A 12,384-nucleotide genomic window follows, 5' to 3' on the forward strand; every position below is an offset into this window, starting at 1 on the left:
ACACAAGTTACCTGAGTGCTGCGAATTTTTGATTTACTATATATATATATATATATATATATATATATATATATATATACACATATATATTATTTAAGTATAAAAAAAATAAATAAACATTGTTACTCTCCAGAGTGCTCCTATGAATAAATATACTCCTATACATCTGTATAACTTTATTTGAATTTTTTACTTATTTTTTACTTTATTCTTTTACTTTTTAGTTTTTACTATTATTACTGGATGGTTTAGTTCTGACTGTTATGTGTGATCCAGCATTGATGCAGTGTCCTGGAGCGTGGCTATGCTGCTGGGCTTAAAGGGATTATCCAGCGCTACAAAAACACGACTCTTGTCTCCAGCTTGGGCAGGGCTTTGCTGCTCAGTTCCATTGAAGTGAATGGAGCTTAATTGCAAACCGCATCTGAACTGGAGACAAGAGCGGTGCTGTCTCTAAAAGAAAGTGGCCATGTTTTTGTAGCGCTGGATAACCCCTTTAAGATGGTCCCTGTGCACTTGTAATATTTTATGTAGAATAATGTTTTTTGTAATGTTATGTGCTGTATTTCTAAGTTTTAGGATACTGCCAGGCAGAGAATGGGTTGCACAATAGTACAGGACACAACATGGGGTAGACCACAGTGCCACCTACTGGCACTCTTAAATTATTTCTGCTGTTGGATGTTACAGGGAAGTTTCCAGAAAGAGGGCGGAGTTATGTAAATGACAGGAAGTCAGTTGTGTTACAGAGGAGTGGAGAACAACTAGGACGTGAGAGAGAGAGTTCATTAGCTGCAACCTTATGGAGATTAGGCCCAGGATGGACATTGTAATGTTAAGAACTGTTATCCAGGACTTGAGACAACAGGCTTTGAGTGTTTGTTCTTTTCGAGAAACTCAGGCTACTTAGCCTTGTTTCCATGTTTTCGTCAATGTATGAGGAAAAGTTTTATTAGTGCTCTTTAGCATTTATCTGGAACTCGTATAAAAGTTTTTCCTGCCCAGCCCAGAGTCTTTCCTTTTCCCCAGCTGGCACTTAACCTGTTGAGGAGTATGCTTGTCCTGATGCCATAGAGTGAGGGTCCTATTACACTGAGCGATTTTTAACGATTAACGACTAACAATAAACAATCGCAAACGAGATTGTTTATGGTTAACCTGAAATCGTTCACCATATTACACAGAACAATAATCGTTAGTTATGATCGTTGCTATGATCGTTTATTCCTTCTGATCCCAGAAACACAATGAACAATGTGCTATTACACTGAACGATTAGTGAAAAAAACGCGAAACTTAAGCGAACAAATGTGGAATTACAGCGAACGATTAACGATAATTTTAGGTTCAGATCTAAATCAATGATCAACGACATACGAACTATTTTTCGATCGTTGCCTGCAATTACACAGAACGATTATCGTTTAAATTCAAACGATTTAACAATTTTTTGCACGGTAATCTTTCCGTGTAATAGGGCCCTGATGAAAGGGCTGTATTAACAGCTGCTGCTGCCCTAGGCACTAAACCTGAAGACGCCCCATCTTCACGCACCTATTGGCGATACCAGACCTGACCAATAGCACCATACCCCCCACCCCCTGGAAAAGACACTAGATTTACTGGCAAGTCTGAACGGGAGGAGGGAATCTAAAAAAATAAAAACAAAAAAATTAGTTTTTTCTGTCCCCCTGCTCCCTGGTGCTGCCCCCCTGCAAGGTGCTGCCCTAGGCACCGGACCACGGGTGCCTAGTGGTAAATACGGCCCTGCCTGATGATAAGATTGATTAATATAGTACCAATGTACTGCATTGATCTCTATGAACACTCATAGTATTGCTCATAGAAGTCCCATAGACAAACTACAAATAAGTGTGGGGAAAAAAATCTTTCCCTTCCCATAATAAAAGTATGAGTAACCCCCTGCTTTTCCTATATTTTTAAATAATAATAATAATAATAATAATAATAATATAATAATAAACATATTTGCTATTGTGTGGAATCACCCAAACTACTAAATCCACCAAAGCGAAACAAATTAATAAAAAGTAATTAAAAATTCACATACTGTATACTATATTGTACATGAGGTACCGATAAAAAGTACACATTAGGTCCATGTTCACATATTGTAAAACACTGGCTGTTCTGTGACCCGGCTGGGTCACAGAACGGCCGGTGTTGCTAAAGATCATCCCGGTCGATACTGCAGTACAGGCCGGATGATGTTAATTTCTGATGAATTGGAATGGGGGCGAATCAGTGTGCACCCGAATCCCAATTCACAGATGCACACAATGGAGCGTGCGGTCGGAGCCGCACTCTCCATTGTGTGAATTTACTGGTTCTCTGCGGCCACTATTCAATTAATTAATTGATTTATACAAAACATACGTTGTGATAACATGGCCTATAGCACAAAAATTTTTTGTCTCAAAAAGCTCCATAGACCATAAAATAAAAACGTGATAAGGATCAGAATAGCGACACATTGTAAACACATTTTTTAAAAGTAGTTGTCTATCATTGTAATCGTACGGACCTGAGGAACATAGATCACACGTCAGTTTTACTACAGGGTAAACGGCGTAAACATAAACCCAACCCTTCTTCCTCGCAGGACAAATGTCACCAGGCTAATGTTTTTTTTTCTCCCCCAGTTTCACAGCATATCTTATGGTAACCAAGCGTGTCTTTACAAAGTACAATTGGTGTCACAAAAAATACACAGTCTTTTAAAACGTTCGCCGGGGTGATCATGACCATACGACACACCTACTTTTTTTTAAACCTGTTTACGAACGACTGAAAGATTTCAAATTTTACGAACCGATTAGCGAATTATCTTTCAAAGACCAACAATTTTTTTTGACATGCTGAAAAACAATTTTCGCTCGTTCGCTCGTTTACAGCTATTCCACGGAACGATTATCGCTAACAAGCGGTCGTTGGAGCGAGTTTATGAACGATAATCGTTCCGTGGAATAGGGCCTTTAGGCATAGTTATCATGTATTAACTGTTGCTTTCAACGCAGTCCTGATGACACATAGTACCATGATGAAAGGAGCAATGTATGTCAGAAACACTTAGGAAGATTAACGCTTACATGGTATCTAATAACGTTCCTCGAAGCTGGACTGTATCTTTGCTCTGTGAGTCCCTGTTACGTGGAGGCATCCAGGTCTAGGGTGTGCGGAGGGTGTTTGCCAAAGGACTCAAGAGGGAGGGCTGGATCCATTGCTATCCATTTCTACCATGTATGTACTACACATATACTGTGCGCAGACCGATGAAGGCGAATGGCGGCCACATCTGACAGACAATCGATCGGGTTTAGACTCCTCTTCTGCTCTTTCCTTATTGATAACCTATTATTGCTTCTATCTTCTGGGAATCTGTCTTTCCTGGTAGCCACACCTGCCGAAAATGTTTGCACAGTACTGTATTACAGTGGGGCTGTGGAGTCCGGGAGTCTGTGCTGTCAGGCGGATTCATAGCATCTCCACGTTTACTGACTCTTCTGTGAGCAGCGGGATATCGACCAGTAATATCTATATAAATATAGGGCAAGAACCCACCTTACATATAGAAAGGGAGAAGAAGTCGCACAGTTATGTACATATATCTGTAACTATATCACAGCAAGACTGAGGTATATTCTATTCTCTAATATCATAGAAACATAGAGGATTGTCAGCAGAAGCACCCCCACCCCCACTTTATATACTCTGCCCTTATATTATTTCCTCACCTATTATCATATATACAGGAGATACCCAGGTTATACCAGCTGTACACATATAATTCTATACAGGAGATACCCAGGTTATACCAGCTGTACACATATAATTCTATACAGGAGATACCCAGGTTATACCAGCTGTACATATAATATTATATACAGGAGATACCCAGGTTATACCAGCTGCACATATATAATTATATACAGTATATACCCAGGTTATACCAGCTGTACATATATAATTCTATACAGGAGATACCCAAGGTATACCAGCTGTACACATATAATTATATACAGGAGATACCCAGGTTATACCAGCTGCACATATATAATTCTATACAGGAGATACCCAGGTTATACCAGCTGTACACATATAATTCTATACAGGAGATACCCAGGTTATACCAGCTGTACATATATTATTATATAGAGGAGATACCCAGGTTATACCAGCTGTACATATATAATTCTATACAGGAGATACCCAGGTTATACCAGCTGTACACATATAATTATATACAGGAGATACCCAGGTTATACCAGCTGTACATATATAATTCTATACAGGAGATACCCAGGTTATACCAGCTGTACATATATTATATACAGGAGATACCCAGGTTATACCAGCTGTACACATATAATTATATACAGGAGATACCCAGGTTATACCAGCTGCACATATATAATTCTATACAGGAGATACCCAGGTTATACCAGCTGTACACATATAATTCTATACAGGAGATACCCAGGTTATACCAGCTGTACATATATTATTATATAGAGGAGATACCCAGGTTATACCAGCTGTACATATATAATTCTATACAGGAGATACCCAGGTTATACCAGCTGTACACATATAATTATATACAGGAGATACCCAGGTTATACCAGCTGTACATATATAATTCTATACAGGAGATACCCAGGTTATACCAGCTGTACATATATTATATACAGGAGATACCCAGGTTATACCAGCTGTACATATATAATTATATACAGGAGATACCCAGGTTATACCAGCTATACATATATAATTATATACAGGAGAGCCCCAGGTTATACCAGCTGTACATATATATTTATATACAGGAGATACCCAGGTTATACCAGCTGTACATATATATAATTATATACAGGAGGTACCCAGGTTATACCAGCTGTACATATATATAATTATATACAGGAGATACCCAGGTTATACCAGCTGTACATATATATAATTATATACAGGAGGTGCCCAGGTTATACCAGCTGTACATATATATTATATACAGGAGATACCCAGGTTATACCAGCTGTACATATATATTTATATACAGGAGATACCCAGGTTATACCAGCTGTACATATATAATTGTTATTTATTTTATATTAATTATTATTATATTATCGCTGTATCTTATCGCTGTTTACCAGTCTGTTTTCCCACAGGATGCCTTCTGGGTATAAAGCTGGGTTCATGTGTAGGAGGTATCTTCCAGTAGTTATTACTGTTTTATTCGTTTTGGGCCTCACGTGGCATCGAACCCTATTTCAGGTGAGAAATAATGTTCAGTTTTTATCACTTAAAGGGAATTATTGTGCATATTAATTTCTTGTCAACATTGACATGAGGAAAGAATTAGAGATCTGTCCCTCAAACAGTGGGAGGAAATCTACCCCGTCTATGACGCGGCTCCATTGATTCTAATGCGGCGCCATACATGGGAACTGGGAGCCGTTCTATCCATTTTTAGAACTTGATGGTACATTCACTCTAAGGGTACCAGGGTGGAGCTGTATGTGCATTTAATATATCATATTGTCGTAGGGGGAATGGATTAGCTCTAGAAAACTTATATAAAGACTGACATAATAAAATAAACAATTACAGTATTATTATTTATATATATATATATATATATATATATATATATATATATATATATTGCTTGTTGTTTTTTTGTTTTTTTTTTGCAATATCTACATGTAGATAACATATTGTTATTTTAGGCTCATAAACTGCAGGAATCCTTAAAACAGAGGCTTCAAAATTGTCTCAGACCACCAGAGAAGGAAAGGACTAACTATCCTAAGACTGAACTTCAAGCAAAAATAGATGCAATGTATCACAAAATTGAAAATCTCATCCCCAACGAGACATTCACAACTTTTTCCGCAACCACAAGTGGGGAAAAAAGCCAGGTTTCCCTTATAGACTCTCGAAAGAAATATTGTGTCGGAGAGGAATTTGTGGTACGGATTGATATGTACGACCATTTGGGTAAGAGGAAGACCTACGGAGGAGACTTCGTAAGACCAAGACTCATTTCTGAAGATCTTGGAGCTGCTGTGTCTGGAATTGTGAAGGACTTCAACAATGGGTCCTACCATGTCCACTTTCCCTTGTACTGGGAGGGCAAAGTCAAAGTCAACATCCTCTTATTCCACCCCAGTGAAGGGGTGGCTGCTTTGTGGCGGGCCAGGCATTCCAGTCTAGGAGTTATCGGTTTCGAGGGCAAATTTGAAAGATTGGGTAAAGAAGCTGTGAGTAAGTGTGGGTTTGAACTCGAAGAAGAAGAGGGTAAGGAGATCTGCGAGTACAAGGACGCTCTATACGAGGAGGCCTACTACTGCTACAAAGTTCCAGACTTCGCATGTGAAAATCTAAGAGACATGAGGGGCTACGAGCTAGATGTATCATATCTCACTGCGGCGGAGAGAGAAATGTTTCAGAGGTACATTTTCTATTCTTTATTCTATAGGGGTCTCGAAAAAGCCAAAACATTTTTTAAGTTCATGTAAATCTCGAAAGCAGTAAAATGACTCAGAGCCTACTACCTTATATTGGTTGTACGAATAGCACCATGGTGGGAGACCAATGGTCTAAAGTCAAGATCGTTCTCCACTAAGAAGTGGGGTCCATGTCATTATCTGTGAAGGTTGAGGTCATTATGGATTCGTAACTCCTGCATAGTGTGTAGCTAAGAGACCTTCATAGCAATGAGAGCTAGTTTTAGTGAGTTCAATACCCTCTGCATGGACATAGATTATGATAGTCAGAGATGGTCACTTTCCGAGATCTCATTATCCCAAATTGGTTCATTTGGAAAGAATAAATTTAGTCTGAATCAAAAGTGGCCCAATAACCCTAAAAAATCCTATATGATACTTTGATGTATTCTCAGACTGTATCCAACTGTATCAAACCTCCAGAAATGGGCACTGTCATGGAAAAATCTTTTAACATGTCACAGAGACAGGTCAAAAGTTTTCATTGGTGGGGGTCTACGTGTTCATACCCTGGCCGATCAGGAGAAGGAGCTGGGAGAACTCTACACCACATGTTCACTCCCGGCTATGTGTCCTTTTCCAACCTGGTCGGCCCCAAAGACTTACATTATGTGGTCATCCAGGTCACATAACACAGAGCCAGAGGGAACATGTGAACACTCCGACTCCCACTGATCAAAACTTTTGACATGTCTCTGTGACGTGTCAAACGTTTCTTTGTCATGGTAGATACACTTTAACGCCAAGACGGTGTAATCGTAATCTTAGATTAGTATGGTTAGGAACCCTTTTCTTAACCGAAGAAACGAGTCCCAAAAGTTTTGGATTGACAAAATTATAACTTTTTGGAAATTGTCAATTAATTTAATTAGCTTAGAACCGATCTCCCTATCTCTATTTTTGATAAAATCCTACAACTACTAACCTCAGCCCTAACCCTAAGCTTCCACTAGGGGTGGCTGCAGGCAGACAGCATTGTATCATTTAACTTGAGGTCTGTGCAGGGGATTTGGAGCAGTGTATCAGAAAAACAGACCACTCAAGGGGTATGTTATTGAATTTTTAACCACATAAATCATAGAAGATCATAGTGTTCAAATGAAGATAATAACTGTTGTCTGAGGGTTTGCTAAAGTTGCATCTGTCTACCGTATTAATCTGGTGTCGGTGGGGGGGCCGCTTAAATTTGGCCCCGTTCCCTTTTCCCTGGCCGAATCTCCCGGCTGTAAGTTTGCTAAATGTCCCCTTTGGAGTCCAGTTAAAAATTTCCTCAACTGGATGCAGTGTAACAAACTTTCAGCTGTGAGCAGCATGTGTATTGGGTGATGTCCTGAGGAAACTCCAGCCTTGGCACATAGGATCACATTTTCTTGGTTCACTTTATTTCCGAGATTAAAAGCATGTAAATCACAGGATCTCCATCCCTTAACATGTTTCTGGCATGGATGCTGCACCTAATCATGGTACCTAATGTAAATATAAACCATTTGGAATCACTGAACACACTGAAAGGCAAATACCATACGCATTGTACTGCACATAATATGTTGTTTGCTACTTGATCTCTACAGTCCACCATCCGGAGGCATATTGGACTTTCACCTTAAATACTATGATTCCTAATGGTTAAAATTTCAGACTCGGGCAGGCAGAGATGACGCAAGACAGTGGGCCCTAAGGCTAGACCCACCCTCTGACCCTACCTGCTTGCCGCAACGACCCTAAACGGTCGCGGACAACCACGGTGCCGGTCCCTATACTGATGTAAGTGTAACGTAAAACAAAGACAGACGAACAAACACAATAGAGCGCAGTAAACAAGCCAAGTCAGCAACACACGGGCAGCGAAGTACAAAATCGGAAGGCAAGCGGGAAGTCGGTAACAGGCAGAAGGTCAGGAAACAACGTAACAGCAGCAGATAAGATCAGACAGGGTAGATAGGATAGGAATCAGGGGAGCTGGGACTAGAACACTCTAAATAGCCAGCAAATGAATCTGATGCTGGCTGTACTTTATACCGGATCAGGAGCCCAGACCATCCTCTCATTGGTCCGGCCTCCTGAATCCGAACCTTGTACAGCTGAGACACTGCAGGCTGAATGGCAGAGCAATCTGCCCTTCAGCCTGAGTGTGACTGCACTCAGCTGTGAGCGCTGGGCGGTAGCCGGCCGTGACACGGCTGATGCGGTGCTGTGTCCTAGTGCCGTCAGACGGGGCTGAGGCCGAGGAGGACGCCGCTGGATCCGCGGCAGGTAAGTTACTTACACGTGAAGTATTGTATTTCTATTAAAGGAGAAGTACGTCTATGAAATGTGTTTTTGAAAAAGCAGGTGGGGTGGAACATAATAACCATCACTAGTCACCTGTCCCCATGTATGTCCAGCGCTGGGTCGCCGCTCCGTGTCAGGAAGATTCTGAATTTACTACTATTTAAAAATCTCCAGTCATTCAGTACCTATTAGCTGCTGTATGTCCTGCAGGAAGTAGTGTATTCTTTCCAGTCTGACACAGTGCTCTCTGCTGCCACCTCTGTCCATGACAGGAACTATCCAGAGCAGTAGCAAATCCCCATAGAAAACCTTTTCTGGTGGCAGTGGAGAGCACTGTGCAGAGAGCAGCTGAGAAGTAGTGGAAGACTGGAGATTTTAAAATAGAAAAGAATTACAAATCTGTGTAACTTTCTGACACCAGTTGATTTGAAAGAAAACATTTTTACCCTTTAAGCTACGATTTTTAACCAATTATAGTAAAAAACAACAATCTGTATGTTTCTTAGAAAATGGAAACCGTCACCATGCAGGTAAACAATGGGACTAGTTTATGTTCAGGTCCTATATTGCTTTGGATATTCCCCAGAAGGGCAGTCCTGGGTATTTATACAGGCCATGAAAAAACCAATAGCAGCTCATACATGCACTGATTGTATGAATATGTATAACTTTTTTTTTCTTTTTAGGCAAAATATTGCTGTTGAAATCCCCCCAACATTTGATTTTGTTAGTGTTGGCAATTGCGGAGGTAAGTTTTTGTGATGCCAGATGCAGTATGGGTAGTAACAAACTATTCCCAATAGGACAACGTATGTCACTTTCAGCGTGTGTCGCAGTCCTCTATTACTTTGGCCTTATTCACACAGCATGTACTGTAACATGAAGATTTAAACCGTTTTAGACCTCCAGGCATCCAAACAAATGATGATGCGTAATGTGAGGCCTTAGGAGTAGTGATGAGCGAACGTCCCGATGTTTGGTTTGGATGAAACCGTGATGTGATGAAAAAAATTAGGACATATTGTAATGATCGTGATTATGGAACGGTCACCCCCATAGAAGTCTATGGAGAGTGCAAAATTTGCGGAAATTACATTTCAATCCGCAAAACCATCCGTATCACAGATCCGTTTTTGTGATATCACCAATCTTCTGCTGCCAGAAATATCCTGCCTGATAGAAATGACTGTAAAATGGCCCCCAGATGACCATGTGACCTTTTTTGGGCGGTTGGGACAACTAATGACATCATTTTTGCCATCCCCTTTTTTTCTTTACTACACCTTTTTTTTACGTTTTCCAAAAAAAAAAAAAAAACGGATTAAAAAACGGAACACAATACGGATGTAAAACGGATGATTTTTTGCGGATTGCGGATGAAAAATAGAGGATCCAGATTTTCACCCTGGAAAAGATACAGACATGTGAATGCTGCCATAGGCCTTAGCCTTATAGTGCTAAAACACTGGATTCTGTCAGCTTCCCTACACTGACAATTTCACAAGGTGCTAAGCACTACTCGGTCAGCTCTCCCTCCCTACACTGACAATTTCACAAGGTTCTAAGCACTACTTGGTCAGCTCTCCCACCCTACACTGACTAACTACCACTGTGAATATTGCTGCCTAACTATATTCAGATGCTGTCCCTGCTCCTTTCACTCTCCCTACTGAACGGCACAAGAGTCAGGAAAGACTAAGAAAATTCACCTCAGTGTGATGTTTTTATGGCATGTATGTAACGTAGGTAATAATACTAATCGTACAGCCAATCAGTGATCATGGCCACTTTTTGTCCCCTATAGAGACAGAATGTTATCAACAGGTAGTTTCGACAAAATTTGATGAATGTTACAAGGGAATATATCTTATCAGACAAAAATGCCCCCTCTGTTATCAGGCATATCCCCCCCCCCCACACACAAACACACTAAACTGTCATCTGCTCTAAAAAAAAAAAACAGATTAGCAACTACTTTTGTTTACTGACTATGACATGTAGCAGCTTAGGGATCAGATTGCAGGCAATACAAGTCTATGGAGGGGAGAGATGGGAGGGGGAGTGCCTGGGAAAACATACATACATACATACAACATGCTGTATGTCTAGCAGGAAGTGGTATTTTTTTCCAGTCTAGAGAGCAGGAGAGGTTTTCTATGGGGATTTGCTACTGCTCCGGACAGTTCCTGACATGGACAGAGGTGGCAGTAGAGAGCACTGTGTCAGAATAGAAAAAATAGTAGTAAATTACAAATCTCTGGCACTTTCTGGCACCAGTTGATTTGAAAGAAAGAATTTTTTTTTAAACTTCAATACTCTTGTTCCCCTATGGTGCTGCTGTATGGAAAATGTAACTTCTGGATTGCCTCCACCAACTAAAACTCATCACTGAGTGTCCCGGCATCATCGATTTCTAAATGTTTAAAATTTATAAAAATTTAAAAAAAATAAAGTCACAGAAAAAAAATGACTCACCTGCCCCAGGTAATGGTGCTGGTGAAATGTTATGTTCTTGCTCTTTTTTACTCAGATCAACCAAAAGCCCCGAAGCCCAAGTGTGTGACCGGGATGAACTCTCCTCTCCCGAGCGGATACTTCTATAACAATGTCTGGAGGCCCGTCTACTGTAACATGACTTTATATAAAACTGCTGATGACTTTACCAAATGTCTGGAGGGGAAGAAGCTGTTCCTTATCGGAGACTCCACGTTACGTCAATTTATAATGCACTTCACCGAGGGAGTTAAGAGTAAGACGTCTACACATTCACGTTCTCCAACCGTGGGCTGGAGCTTTCCAGTGCAGCAAAAATTTTTTATTAAAAGTATTGTATTTCCCCCAAAAAAACTTATACAAATCACCAATATACACTTATTACAGGAAGTGCTTATGAAGTGCTTTTTCCCAGCACTTACTACTGCATCAAGGCTTCACTTCCTGGATAACATGGTGATGTCACTTCCTGGATAACATGGTGATGTCACTTCCTGGATAACATGGTGATGTCACTTCCTGGATAAAATGATGATGTCACGACCCGACTCCCAGAGCTGTGCGGGCTGCTGGAGAGGATGATGAGATGCTAAGTGTCCCTCCAGTGCCCTGTGTCCCTCAGTACAAACAAAAGACAAAAACAAAGGCAGAGCGCCTCATAGAGTAGCACCTCTGGATCAGAATAGTGATCAAATATAGATTTAAAATCACCGCTCACCTTTTGGGGTTGTGGAAGCAGAGCCACAACACCCACCAGCGCATGTAATGGTGTGTCCAACACACCTCTCAGGGATCGGGGAAGCAGCAGTCTTCAGTCTTCAGCAGTCTTAGATTCAAGTAAACAAAATGTGCCAAAAACAGCAAAAGATGACCTGGAGATTCGCTCACCACCAGAGAATATTATGGAAACCAATGTTCACACAAAACACAATTTATTCAGTGGACTGTTTTGTGTGAACATCGGTTTCCATAATATTCTCTCGTGGTGAGCGCAATCTCCAGGTCATCTTTTGCCGTTTTTGGCATCATTTGTTTACCTGTGTCCCTCAGTGTCCCCCTGCCATCATGCTCCCCCTGCTCAGCTCTGGGA

The 12,384-nt window shown here is 40.7% G+C and overlaps 1 protein-coding gene and 1 long non-coding RNA gene across 3 annotated transcripts in view; one reads left to right on the forward strand and one right to left on the reverse strand.

Moving 5' to 3' along the window:
* The window catches only part of LOC138801448 (NXPE family member 4-like), a 45,675-nt gene that overhangs the window by 29,517 nt on the left and 3,774 nt on the right, over positions 1-12,384 (forward strand). The window contains exons 3-6 of one of the 2 annotated variants that reach the window (XM_069984293.1): positions 5,175-5,295; positions 5,751-6,475; positions 9,488-9,549; positions 11,332-11,550. In XM_069984293.1, coding sequence (XP_069840394.1) covers positions 5,191-5,295; positions 5,751-6,475; positions 9,488-9,549; positions 11,332-11,550 — 1,111 coding nt within the window. In that variant the 5' untranslated portion in view covers positions 5,175-5,190. The remainder of the gene's footprint in view (positions 1-5,174; positions 5,296-5,750; positions 6,476-9,487; positions 9,550-11,331; positions 11,551-12,384) is intronic. The other variant, XM_069984292.1, reaches the window with a different exon arrangement.
* Positions 2,997-12,384, reverse strand: part of LOC138801449 (uncharacterized) — a 40,192-nt gene continuing 30,804 nt past the window's right edge. Inside the window, exons 3-4 of the long non-coding RNA XR_011364620.1 lie at positions 5,172-5,286; positions 2,997-3,582 (exon numbers count right to left, since the gene is read on the reverse strand). This is a non-coding gene — a long non-coding RNA (uncharacterized lncRNA). The remainder of the gene's footprint in view (positions 3,583-5,171; positions 5,287-12,384) is intronic.

Source organism: Dendropsophus ebraccatus, chromosome 9, assembly GCF_027789765.1.
Source record: "Dendropsophus ebraccatus isolate aDenEbr1 chromosome 9, aDenEbr1.pat, whole genome shotgun sequence".
Classification (NCBI taxonomy): Eukaryota; Metazoa; Chordata; class Amphibia; order Anura; family Hylidae; genus Dendropsophus; species Dendropsophus ebraccatus.